The 13034-nt window shown below is 38.6% G+C and overlaps 1 protein-coding gene across 3 annotated transcripts in view; it reads right to left on the reverse strand.

The window, feature by feature from the left end:
* RNF130 (ring finger protein 130) overlaps nucleotides 1-13034 on the reverse strand; it is a 49168-nt gene that overhangs the window by 15475 nt on the left and 20659 nt on the right. For all 3 annotated transcript variants that reach the window (XM_033006219.2, XM_033006217.2, XM_033006218.2), the window contains exons 3-5: nucleotides 9857-10107; nucleotides 6359-6430; nucleotides 4458-4540 (exon numbers count right to left, since the gene is read on the reverse strand). In XM_033006219.2, coding sequence (XP_032862110.1) covers nucleotides 4458-4540; nucleotides 6359-6430; nucleotides 9857-10107 — 406 coding nt within the window. The remainder of the gene's footprint in view (nucleotides 1-4457; nucleotides 4541-6358; nucleotides 6431-9856; nucleotides 10108-13034) is intronic.

Below are 13034 nucleotides of genomic sequence, written 5' to 3' on the forward strand. Positions count from 1 at the left end.
ACCATAAATCTGAAGAGTTCTTAGCAAGTTGCTCTAGGTCACAGTGGCTGATGACGTTCCCCCAGGAGCCACACACTGGGAAGTCAAGTGTGACACAGCTTTTGCTGCTTCTCCAGCCTTGGGGCTGGAGGAAGCATGGCTGGCAGCCAGGCTGGTAGCACTGAAGGAGTCTCCCATGCGGGCATAACTCCAAACAGGTGACCTGCAGGTATTTTTCCACTCTGTCAGCATATCCAAACCAGTTGCCCTCCAGCTTGTAACAAACACCGTAACACTGACTCTCGTACAACACAGCTTCTTTGCAGCACTTCACAGAAAAAAAGTGAGTTAGAAATCTCTTCTGGTGGCGTAAGGCCTCCTAATTCACATATACAAGGAGAAGGGTTTGAATGAGTTTACAAGTGGTATTTCCCAAGAGCTTACTACACTTCTCTGCTCTCAGTGCAGCATCCCACCAAAGGGACATGATCAACCTGATGCTGCAAAGTAGCACCTTTGGCTACTGCTGGAGGCAGCTACTCCCCTCACCCTCGGCTACGAACCTTCCAGCCAGGCTGGCAAGCAGCACACAGGTCCTTCCCAGCTAGCACAGCTGAGGAGAGATGCCTGGCCTGCTGCGGCAGGGAGGAAGGCACGGCACCATGTCTCCCCCCTAGCAGGCAATGCCAGGGAAGAGCAGCCTCAGTGCTTTCCACAAATACATCACATTGCTGGGGGAAGAGAGAGACCGTCCTCGCAAGCAGGTAGCAAAGAAAGTGGGGGTTGTGCTGAGGCACTGCAGTAAGCAGAAAGGATGGCATTGAGATATGGCCTTAATTTGCTCTTAACCAAAAAAAGAAAAAAAAAAAAAATAGGGGCTGCTATTTGCAGCAGCACAGAATCAGACAGATGAATATCTGGCCTAGTCATTTTTGTCACTTCCCCCCTTCTTGCTCAGTACACAAATTAAAAATTTGGCTCAAAACCCATTTATTTTTACATATTCACTACTCCTTTAATTCTTTTCCTACCTTGTAAATTCCTTCCTTCCCAGGCCATCTTTCTGTCCATTCCAACGTCAGTCTCTGCTTGTCTCTAACCTGTCACTTTGCTTTCTCCTTCCCTTATCTTTACCTACTACTTCATTCTACCCGCTCCTGATCACTTTTCATCTAGTGCCTGTTCATTTCCTAGATGCAATTGTGTGATGGTAGAGTAAAACTATCTGAATAAAGAAAACTGTTTGTGAGGTTTATCTTTTGTGAGAATCCTCCTGACATCTGCTTACTCTACTTATTTTTTAACTTACATAATGATATTCACAAGGACAGATACATTCCTCAGGCTTGTAAGCCTTAGACAGATGGCTGCTTTATCCCTGTGTGCACTAAAAGCCATAGGTATGTCCATAGGCTGCTGGTACTGAACATATTTCTCTGAAACACAAAATGAACTGTAGAAATTCAACTGCATCATTTGTAATCATTTTCACTTTAGTTTATTTTTAAATTTGCCACAATTTTCCACCTGCCACAAAACTTCACATCACAAATACGGTGTTTCACTACAGAATTTTAAATGCAACTCACTTAGCTGCTGGTAGGTATTGCCTGCTGTGTATCTGCCCAGACCAAATTCCTCTCTCTGCTGAGGCACAGAGTGACAGACCATACTTAACTGCAGAGAACAATTGTGGTACCAAAGGGAAATGCTACTTTTAACTTGATGAAAGCAGCAAGTATGTCATATGTCAGTGATTTCTACTGTCTAATGATTATAGCTTCCTCAGCAGGCATGGTAAGAAAAACTTCTAGCCTTTCATTTACTTCCTCTTGGTTGAGCCCTTTTCTCCATGGTTTTCTTGCAAGTTATTTTCTCATCTGGATTAGAGACTCTCTTATAGGGTCTTTTTTTTGGTGTAGGTGCTGTTGTGGTTTTTGTTTTTTTTTTTTTTTTTTTAAAACTGACTTTGCATGTTGCACTAAAATGAGAAGTTGAAGTATCAGGAAGTTGAAGTATCAGGTAGTATCAGTAAAGGGATTAAAACTCCAAAACAAGATACAGGGAAAAGCATCTCAGATGCTGAGGACTGAAAAGTCCTATATGCAATCTGAAATTTCTGAAATTTACTGGGCTCATCCATGCAGGTACTGGTTGGCTCTTCATCTACAATTATAAAAATGTCTTGTGGAAAGTATCCATCTCAATCTTTCTGTCTAGACAAGATGGTATTGCACTCAACTCAAAGCTGAGCTGCAGCAGATGAAAAGTGATATTTAAAAAAAAAGGTAGAAGGTGAACATAAAAGTTGTCATATAGTCTTCAGCAGGAATGTAATCTGAGCTTTACTGACCTTATATTCTTGTGAAAAACATAACAGAAAAGGATCTACACAAGAGCCTTGATATCTTCTTTACATGGAGATTGTACTGGGAAAGGTTGTGCTGAGATGGCAGCCAGGTGCACCATCACCCAGCAACCCGAGGCAGCTGTAACTATCCCTGAGTGCAGGGAGCTTCCTGTCTGCAGGACTGCAACTCAAAGGTGTCTGAAGGAAATGGACTTCAAATGATTTTTTTAATTAAGAAAAATAATCAATTATCATCTTGGTTAAATGCTCTGTATCATATCTGCTGATACAAGCAACATATTGACTGGACAGTGGCTGTTTAACTAAGGAAGTTGACTTTTAGTCCCAACTCTGCCTTGTGCTTAGTGGAAGAAGATTCTTTCCTACCAGATGAAGACTCATTCTCTCTTTGTTGTCAAGGATGTCTCGTCTGACCTCTGTTCAGTATCAAGGGAAAGGCACAGAGGAGTGGGAGTTGGGAACTTCCATTCCACATACTTGAGCCTCACAGTACCACCCTGAACTACACAAGCAAAGCTTTCTTAAGGGGCAGTTTATCAATCACTTATCTTAGTGGTCCAAATCTGGCATGCAATTTCCAGAAGTTTCTCCTCTAATTTCCAAATAATCTTTTGCACAAAAAAAAAAAAAAATCAAAGACTAGGGCTTAATTCACATATGCAAGCTTTACTTGAGATTACAATATAGTATGTAGCTCTCTGGAATCTTTACTTAACACTTGGGAGTATAATTTTTTTAGGGCAAGACGACATAGTCTTTGAGTAAAAATAACTGAGCTGTAAAAAAGAAATGTACACACATCTGTGTGACCAAAAGCTCCCAAATCTTTACAGATCTAAGACCAAACTCTTCTATTTCTAGTTAATGGGAACTTTTAAACAAACATTTGTAGGGTATACTAACTAAACAACAACACTGAGAATCTAAAACAAGTAATTGTCTCCCACAGTCCAAGAGGTAAAGAACATAGAGGAAAGTAAACCGAATTAAACTTCTGGCTTCAGAAGTAGAATGCACGCATATTTTGATCAATAAGATATAAAATAATGCTGTTTTCTTTTTATGATGATAGAAATTCATTATGCATTAAAAGAAAAGTATTCCAGCTATTCAGAACAGCCTGCAGAAGGATTTAGAGGACCAATAATGAGCTCTTACATGCTGCTGCTGCATGACTGAAGATTGACTCCAAGACCATGACTTTGTTGCTTCTAGAGTATCATGCAGAACACTATTTATATACCAAGCACAGGCCAAATTACTGGATCTTGGCTGCACGTATACAACATAACTTACATGTGTTTTTTGTGTCTAGAGATAAAGTTTTGCATTTCAGAATATAAGGGAAAGATGTCCTTGATAATGCTTAAGGCTACCAAAATGTACCAATTCATCAAAATTAATCACCAGGTGAAAAAGTACTTAAAAGCATCTCTCAAAGAGCAAATATCCCAAAGCAAATGAAAAATGGAAGTGGAATGGAAACAAACAGAAAACCTGTAAATGTCAAGAGAACACATAGAAGGTGGAGGAAGTTGTTACATTTCAAGTACCAGTGCAGAATATCCAGCAGGTACAAACCTTCATGCACAAGCAAAGAATACACTGCACTGGAGAGACAAAAGACAGATGATAGCACAGTGCCTGATTGATGTCAGAGGAGGTATGAAGGTTGGAAAGACTGCATTTCTGTTTCCTACACTCTTTCAGAAAACAGCAGCCAATGTTGCATATCTACTGTGCAGAATGCTGCAGCTGCACCTGCTGCATTATACTTAAGTTTTTTGTGTCTGCCCAGTGCTCAGTCCTTAAATCTGTACCCCTGCATTGCAACCCCCCCCCTTACAATCTTAATAGCTCCACCGCTGATATGCCCAGACTGTCCATCTTCAAGATCATGATCTTTTGTTTAATCTCTACTGTCATAACAGTGCCAGCACCTACCTTCACATCTTCTGGTATATTAGTATAAAATAAAGTGGCTGTTATTAAGACTGGAAACATCTAACAAATGTGTCTGTGAATTACAATGCATGTATTCCATGAAATGAAGCAAAGGAAAACAAAGAAATAATAGTTTCCAAACAAAGCAACTTTATTATCTTACTTGCATGGCAAAATGCGAACAACATCGTTCTGCTTGTAACTCTCAATGCAGACAGCACAATGATCAAAGTCTGGGTCTGTTTCCTAAAATGAATAGAATGAAAATTCAAGTCAAGAGTTGAGGCCATGACAAATGTAAAAGTAGTTGTGACTAGTACATGAACTGCATCATGCCAAATTACTGCTACTAAGATACAAAACCAGTGACTGGGTTGTTATATTCTAATAAGACTTGAGAAAAGTACTTCATATATACAAAACTCTCTCTCCCCTCATTTGAAGCTGGTAAATGATCATTTGAAACAGAAGGCCTAAGATGGTTTTAATGTTCAGTTGAATCACTATAAAAATATAGTGGTGATTTTCCTTGAGGCTTTACTTCAGCTTGGAGCTAAAACTTCTATTTTATTCAGTTTTTTTTTGGCACAGTAAGAATCCTGGGATTTCCTTTTATAATCAGAACTAGCAAATTTTACTTATTTCAGAGTAGTCCCATATTTTTGACTGCTGCTTACTTGCAGAATTATCATCATTCTTATCCAGACATGAAGATGAGGTTCACTAACTGACTGGCTCCTCTCTTTTCTCTGTTTGCTAGGAGTTATGATTTTGTTATTATTATTATTTAAAGAGGAGAATTTAAAATTTCTAATGAAAAAAGGCTGACTTCATATGGACGTAGACACGGCATCAGCAATATATATTTAAAATGTCTGGGCCTGCGACGCAAAACAGATTGTGCCTTCTCTTAATTCAAGTTCATTATTCTTTCTGATGCCAGCAAGCTACTAGCAAGACACCGAGACAGGAACCACATCAAGACAACAGCCGCTCCCTGGTCAGCACCAGTCAGTGCTGCATGCAGAGAATCCCCATGGGCTGCTCTGATGAAGGACAGGTTTTCTTCTACTCTTCACCTGCGTGTGCATCACACTGTCTGTACTTCAACCTACACATCACTTGCCAGTTTTGAATTTATGCTGTCAAGATGACAGCACCTTTTCTTTTAATATGGAAAAGTTCCCATTATCTATATGTACTCCCATACCCACAAAAAGAGATTTAGTACAGTGGGCCATCTTGAAATAAAACTACATAAGGAGGGAGAAAGAGCAAAAAGAATTTTTCTCTGCCTTCTCTCTGGAAGCAAATTTTTCCATTGCTTCCTAATCTTCCATTGCCGATAGTGTTGATAAGAAAGATAAAAAGGCCCAAGGAAATAATCTTCTCTTAAAAATCGAATCACAGCCAGAATTCCCTTGCCTTCTGCAAATTAAAGAGCAAATATTAAGCAAGATTAAGTGACTTGTTTTTTCCTTTTGAATCAAAGACAAAGCAGTACTGCTCATAAAAGTGGAAAAAGTTTAGGACAACACACCATATGCTTTAGTTGGTATGCCAATAAGAAATAGTCTTGGAATAACATTTACTATCTTTAATGAAGTATCTGTTTATACTCCTGCTTAGTTTACTGGATATTCGTATTTTACATAACAGATTGTCCTTTATTACCGGTCTTTTAAATTTATTTTTTACTTTACAAAACTTAAATATGGAATGATTCTAAGCTTACAGAATTCCTCATAAATAATGTTAGCCCTAGGTACTACTACCAGCAAAAACCCCCAGCCAGCTAGTATACAAAACCACTCTCAAGTCACAGTTGCCAGATGGAGTGCAAGTAGTGTTTAAACATGAAAACATTATTTGAAATGTACACACTTACAGCATACAATAATACTAAAAGTTACCCAAAGTACTGTGCCACAGGACAAAAGTAAGTCTCCAACAAGGAAGGCAAGGTCATAAATCAGAAGCAGAAAGGAAAAACTGAGATTGTTTCCCCCAGAAAAAATTGAATATCATGCTCAAGTTTACCAAGTTGAAATCTTATTATTATACCTTATCACCCTTCTTTACTGTTCTGGTTGTCAATTTACCAATGGCTTTCTTGGCAGCATCTCCAAGACGACGCTAATAAAGTGACAAAGAAAAACACAAATTAACCCTGATAATCAAGCTTCATTACTGTCCTTTATAATGACTTATTTGGGCTCAGTACTAACGTTGCAATTCAGACTATGGCAGTAGGACAACACAAGACAAAAAGCATACACAGCAAAGTGCACTGATTTGTCATGAAGGAAAACCACCCCAAAGTTGAGCCCACAAATATACTCTGTAAGCCTAGGCATAAACCTCATGGACCGTACCGAAGTCCACAAAAGTGATCCAACATCTGTGTGACAAAACTAATGAAACCCAGCCCCCAGAATAAAAGCTGAAGCAACATGCCCTCTCTATGATTTCCATTATATTCTGTTCATGCAGCTTTTGTTTCAGTGTGCTGTAATATACCCCTTGTTCTCTTCTTAAGCTTGATTTTTCCCCCCCTCCCCCTGAGCAGGCTGATCTTATTCTGAGATGTAAGAGATCCTCTCAGTATAACCTAGTTTCTCTCCTGAAACCACCAGGAGCTCACAAAGAAGAAAATTATGGGTCACAAAATCTAAATAAGCCAATACAGACTTAAATAAAGCTGAAATTAATACTGGTTTGAAGATGAACCTCAATCTGAATGCAGAGGCCAAGGTATTTTTTTGTTGTTTATTCTGATTTTTATGACCACCACTTTTGGATGGAAGGAGCCATTTCGGCAATTCATGTCCTGATTCCTACTGCAATGACCAGCTCCCAGCCAGTGAAGAATGGCTGTTTGCCAGCTGGTCCCTGGGAGCCCAGAGACGGGACACCAAGTGGTATCAAACAAAGCTCATGTCTGCTTGCTTCAGGAACCTGAGACGTCACATTTGGTTTACACTGACTGAGAAAAGGGAAGTTCATGTATTTCATCCTTCACCTCCATCTTGTACTAAGTAATCTGGCTTTGAAAGAGATGGGCTGTTTCTGAGAAAGTAAACTGCACCTACCAAAACTTCCCCTGTAGCTTGAAACAAGCATGTGCTTTTTGTGCCCACCTTCTATACAGTGGAAAATCAAATCCTTCATAAAGTGTACCCCCCTGTATCATGCACTTCCTCTGCACACAAACTGAAACTAAGGCGGCTGCTTTTATTTGAGAAAAACAAAAAGCTCAGAAGTCCACCACAACCAACTGTACCACTGTTATTCTAGAATTACATAAGCACTCTTTTTGTGTGGTTTCCATGAAAGAACAGTTCTTATATTTTTAAGAGCATGGATTTGGGAAAAAAAAAAACAAAACAAAACAGATACTCAGTTGCAAGTACTGAAATATACCCATGTAGGAAATGCAGCATCAGAAAGAGCCAGGATGGGGAAATTATATGCTTCCTGAAGTCAGAAATCTCATCCTAACTTCAGCATGTGAGAAATTGGTCAATTTAAGCAAATCTAAATTATATGTCCTGAAACAAGCATATTAGCCTGAGCACTTAACGACACAGAATACCCTGGCACACTGCTGGAGTAGATAATCATTGCATAACCAGAAATGTGATTACTAAGAGAGGAAACAAGGCTGAAAAGGCATTTAACTTAAATGCTTAATACTATCAACCAAGTAGCTGTGGGTAGTAGTTATATTTAGTTATACTGCATATGATTGGATATGTGCTACAAGAAATCTTGAAGAAGTATTATTTTCTTATTGGAAGTATGTTTCAGAAAACTCTTCCAAAATGTATACCTATTCTCTTACATAAATAAATTTGCTAAACAACCTTCATCTTTTCCATTTAAGAGATTCCTCTCTCATTTTCTAATTTTAACAAATATATTTTATGCTAACATTGGAAGTGCCCAGGATTTGCTATTTTGATAAGTTAGGGCATAGGCATACAGCATACGCTTGCTTTTAAAACCCAGAACTGTCTTGATGGAAAAGGCCATCACCACATGCAAGAGAGTTTCATACCTCTGGCGGAAGCGCGCAAGAGTAATGATGTGAAATACCATTATCTACTTGCACTATCTACAAAACAGCATGTTTTTGATATTTTTTTTTTTAAAGTGTGCCTTGACATAGCTTAAAAACAAGATCATAGCCTAAAACAAGTTATTTCATCACTGACAGTACAGTCTTCTCTCTGTGAAAGCTCTCAAAGCTCTTTAAATATAAGCTGTAGCTGTCACCACCTTCTTATTAAAGTTTAATAAGCTCAGCTTTTTAAACCACATAAATTTTTCATCAAGTTTCTCCTGACTTTTGTAAAAATCTAAAGAAAGAAAAAAGGTCATAAGAGCCTTTTCCCCATGGAGCAACTGTTTTGAAACATGGTCATTTGGAAGAAGCCTAGAACCATGTAGGGGATGCAGAAGGCACGATTTAGTATTCCACAGACATTCATTGAGTAACAGTTATATTTAAACTTTCATCATCCCAAGGGGCCACACTAAGTACCAGTTACAGTGTGGTCATTTAAGAATGACATCCTTAGGAAAATCTACAGGATGCCCATGGGACCTGCAGCATCAGACACTATTTATAGAAACTAAAAAGGAAATCCTTTGTCACAACTGAGGCTTTATAAGTTTGCATTTGTTTTAAGTTTGACAAAACACCAACGTGCTGCCTCACAAGTGAGCTCCTATGTATTAGCCGTAATTCAGTAGGAAAGGGGGAACAGTGACTAGGGGTCAGCAGCTTTGTAAGTTAGCCTTGATAGAGCAATATTGAGGCAAAGAGAGCACAGCAGATTCCCAGAGGTTTACTGACCCTTCTCAATAAAAGCCAAGGCACACTATGGAGGCAGTGGGTCATTAAGTCCACAGTAGTAAAACATTTACTTCTAAAGTTTAATGCATATTTGAGTTGATGACTTGATTTAGTCAAGATCTCTGAGTATGGTCATACTTAATTCAGTTCTTAAATAAAGAGCTGGAAAAGAATGTAAAAGGCATATTGGACAAAATTTTACTTAAATTACATGACCAGGAAAATTAGGCAGTCCATGCCAAGTGTTATCTTGAATAAAGCTGAAAGTTAAACATAGATCACTAAGCAGCTCTATACCTTAGTTTTCTTACCCTAACATTCATGACAGATTACAGTTTGAAAATACTTTTATACAAGTTCTGAATTACCTTAACTATGACTGAAACTCCTTAAGAACATGGATAGAATTCATAACACTGGCTCTGTGTTCCCCCATGCAAGTTCAATCACAATTTAACTTTCCTCCCCATTTCCAACATACATACAATATGTATTATTCAGTCAACACAGCCTGGTGCTGCTCAGGATAAAAACACTTTGCTTTATGAAAATCCTTGTCTGGCAACATGCTCTGCCTTGGAACAAAGAGGTTCTGAACACTAGTTTGATGGACATTCCTTATAAATTATTCGTTTTCTGTTGCCTGCTGCATACAGGAATATCACATCCAGAATTTAAGAGAAAAAAAGGAGTCCCCTTACCTGATTCCTGTCACGTGCACTTGTGTATCTGATCTTCTGGATGAAGTAAAATATTAACCATGCTGAAGAAATTATCATCAAAACAATGAATGATATCGACACAAAGACTAGAGAGCCCCGACTAAAGTTTTTTGGAGGAACACGGGAACCCACTGCTATTGCCATCAGGACAGAGATATTCTTTTCCAAGTAATTCAGGATCTCCTTAACCTTTGATTCTGTAATCATGACAGCAACAATGTCTCCAGTTCCTGTAAAAAGATAAAAATACTTAGTTTACATTTAGAATCAAAACCGTATGCCACTTAAAAGATTTTTCCAAATGCAAAGCCATTTGACAATTTAGAGATTTTAATCTAAATCATCTATAGCACATGGAACATGCTACTGGGTACTCAACTCATGGTTTGTCCTTCAAACCCAGATTTTAAAATTAGGGCATTAACATGCAAACTGTCTGCAGCTCCACACATAGTAACAGATCTCTACTGGTGGTTATACAGTACTTCCCACATTATAATTACCGTGTGCAGTCTGAACTAGCTTTAAAAAGTACATTTGTTCCAGATTGGAAGCTGTGAATACCTAAATAGGTAACACACAGAAAAACATTTAGAAGATGAGTTCAATAAGATTTCTAGAGTGGTCTTAGTATACACAGTGCTATGTACAAGTTGCTCTGGACAGTTATGGAAGTTCCCCTGCATGGCTATGTGGCTTTCACATGCCACCAAGGTTGTCAAGGACCTTAAGTCACAGTTCCAGCACAGAAGCAACAAAGCCAAACTTCTACCTACATCACTTCAGACAGAAGTGAAAGTAAAGCAAGTAAGTCTGGCTGCAAAGTAGAAGAGAAATGAAGAACACTTGGCAGAAGTTTGAGTGCTGATTTTATCACCCATACAAAGACACGCTTGTTAAGATCACAAAGAGGCTGTCAGCTTCATCAGCTCCATTTTGAATGTGTAGCCCATCTGGTTTTTGTAGTGTCTTGCTTCTAGACTACCTCCTGTCCTAAAGAGAAAATTATTGGTACAAGTATAATAAGAGAATTAAACCACAAGACTTGCTGAAAAAGAACGAAATCTCCTGCAGAGCAAAGAGAGCAGCTGTGTTTTAAAAGCAGAGGCCCCATTTAAAAAAAAAAAAAAATCTAGAACTCAGGGAAATTTTGATCTAAGTTCAGAGAAAGCAAAGATTATAGAAAAACCAAAGCCAGAAAAAGAGCCTATGAGTGCCATTCTTACTCATCCAGTCCTATTTGCTTCCTATACTAAAACCCCTTTCAAGACCTATTTTCAAAATGCTTACAAAGTCTGCTCATCTGTTTGCTCCATCTGCTTGCTCCAATTCACATTCCTTTAGAGAGGAACTGTATAATGCAAGTGACTTCAGCCCCGAGATTCTGGATTTAGAGTGGATTTAAGTTACCAAGAAGCTAGTGTGACAGTGAAGAGAGAACCTGAGGTCTTATTTTAACACAAGTAATTTGTTCCAAGTCTTTTAATCAAAATCTGATTTTTAAGAAGTTATTGTATCCACAAGATGATGTAGAAGACCCAAAAGAGCAGTATCTTTGAAACTCAGGGCACAGTAAGTCAGGGTGACAGACCCAGACAGATACATAATTTTCCAAAATGGGGGCTTTAATGGAGTTGTGTAATAGTCTTAAATATTATCTCATTGCTCTTTCTATTCACCATGCCAAACAGTAACTTTTACAATCACTATCCTCAGTTTTCAGAGCAAGTTTCCCAACACTGGTGTTGCAGATTGTGCTGACAGAACTCCTTGGAAGAATCAAAGCTGATAGTCTCAGAAATTAAGGTTTGCATAATAACTTAAAAACATTCTACAGCTCGAAAATTGTTTTTTCCCCCCCAAATTTCAACTTTTCTTTATTTAAAACTGAAATGGTAAAGACATTTACACCTTGTTCTAGTAACATGGGTCTAAATAGCAAAAGAACGTTTAGTGTTTCCTTCTGAATGAGAATTTTTGAAACAAGTGCCACAATAACTCCAAAGGTCTGAACAGCAACCAAAACCCAACACAATTTATGAATACAACTTATTTAATCACTAGTATACCACAGATACACACAAGGTCCACTTTAGTTCAGCCCTCCAGACACACTTCAGTTCAAGACATTCTGAGTTTGGTTTCATGTAAACTATCCGAGATATTTAATAGGCAGTAAAGCTCAGAAACAGAGTAAAAATCCACCACTTGCTTTATTTGCAGAGGAAATCTACTTGGATTCCTTTTTGTCCAGTTTGGAAGACAGTCCCTGCCCAGACTTGAAGCACTTAATAACAGGACAAGAGTCACCTTTCCTGCAAGATTCTGTACATAGGTGCAGCACATGCTCCTGCAACCCAAAACCCCTGCAGCTCAGATGGTGCAAGATCAATCAAGAGCAGATAATGAATACTGCTTGGTATTTTCCCTAGGCTTTACTTCTGTTCTTCATATCTAGTTTATATAGTGAAGAAAGGCAGGGAAGGGTGCAGGGGGACTGTACTTCCCACAGCACATGTTCTGCTAAGCTCCCTAGTAGATGTTTATTTGCACTGAGGAATTGTTAGTATCAAGATATAGGTCAGAAGCACTCAATGTAGCATTCTGACATGATTTACAGTTATCTGCAAAGCCAAGCTGACTAAGATCTTCTGATACTAGTCAAGTTCTATCTGAATCAAAAGCTGAAGCTTCTACCTATTCCCCGCTGCCCACGGAATGTGACAAAGCTGACAATCTGTCATGCATTTTATATACAGCCCAGCACAAAGGGAACCTCTGGCATCACTGCAAAGTGATTTGCATCCAAATGATTCAACTGGGAACAGCCAAAGTGCTACTGCTGCTTCTGACCCTGTGAGAGCCAAGGAGAACTGCAGAAAAGAAAAATAAATTGTGCTTGTTTAACATACTGAAGCTCAGTGGAAACTGGGACTTGGTTCATCCGTATTTTTGTCAGTGGCATCACCCTAAGTAATTTTAGCAAGAGCTGCCTGTTTGAGAACAATTGGGGGCAGAAGGAGACACTGACTCATTTATTTTAAGCACCTTGAAACCTTGCATTTCTGAAACTTAAGCAGAAAAAAAAAATCCTCAGGTGAGCACAGAAAAAAGTAACAGTATTTGTAAAAGTTAGAATATGGTCCTACTACATAAT

Source organism: Tyto alba, unplaced genomic scaffold, assembly GCF_018691265.1.
Source record: "Tyto alba isolate M040663 unplaced genomic scaffold, T.alba_DEE_v4.0 Super-Scaffold_17, whole genome shotgun sequence".
Lineage (NCBI taxonomy): Eukaryota > Metazoa > Chordata > Aves > Strigiformes > Tytonidae > Tyto > Tyto alba.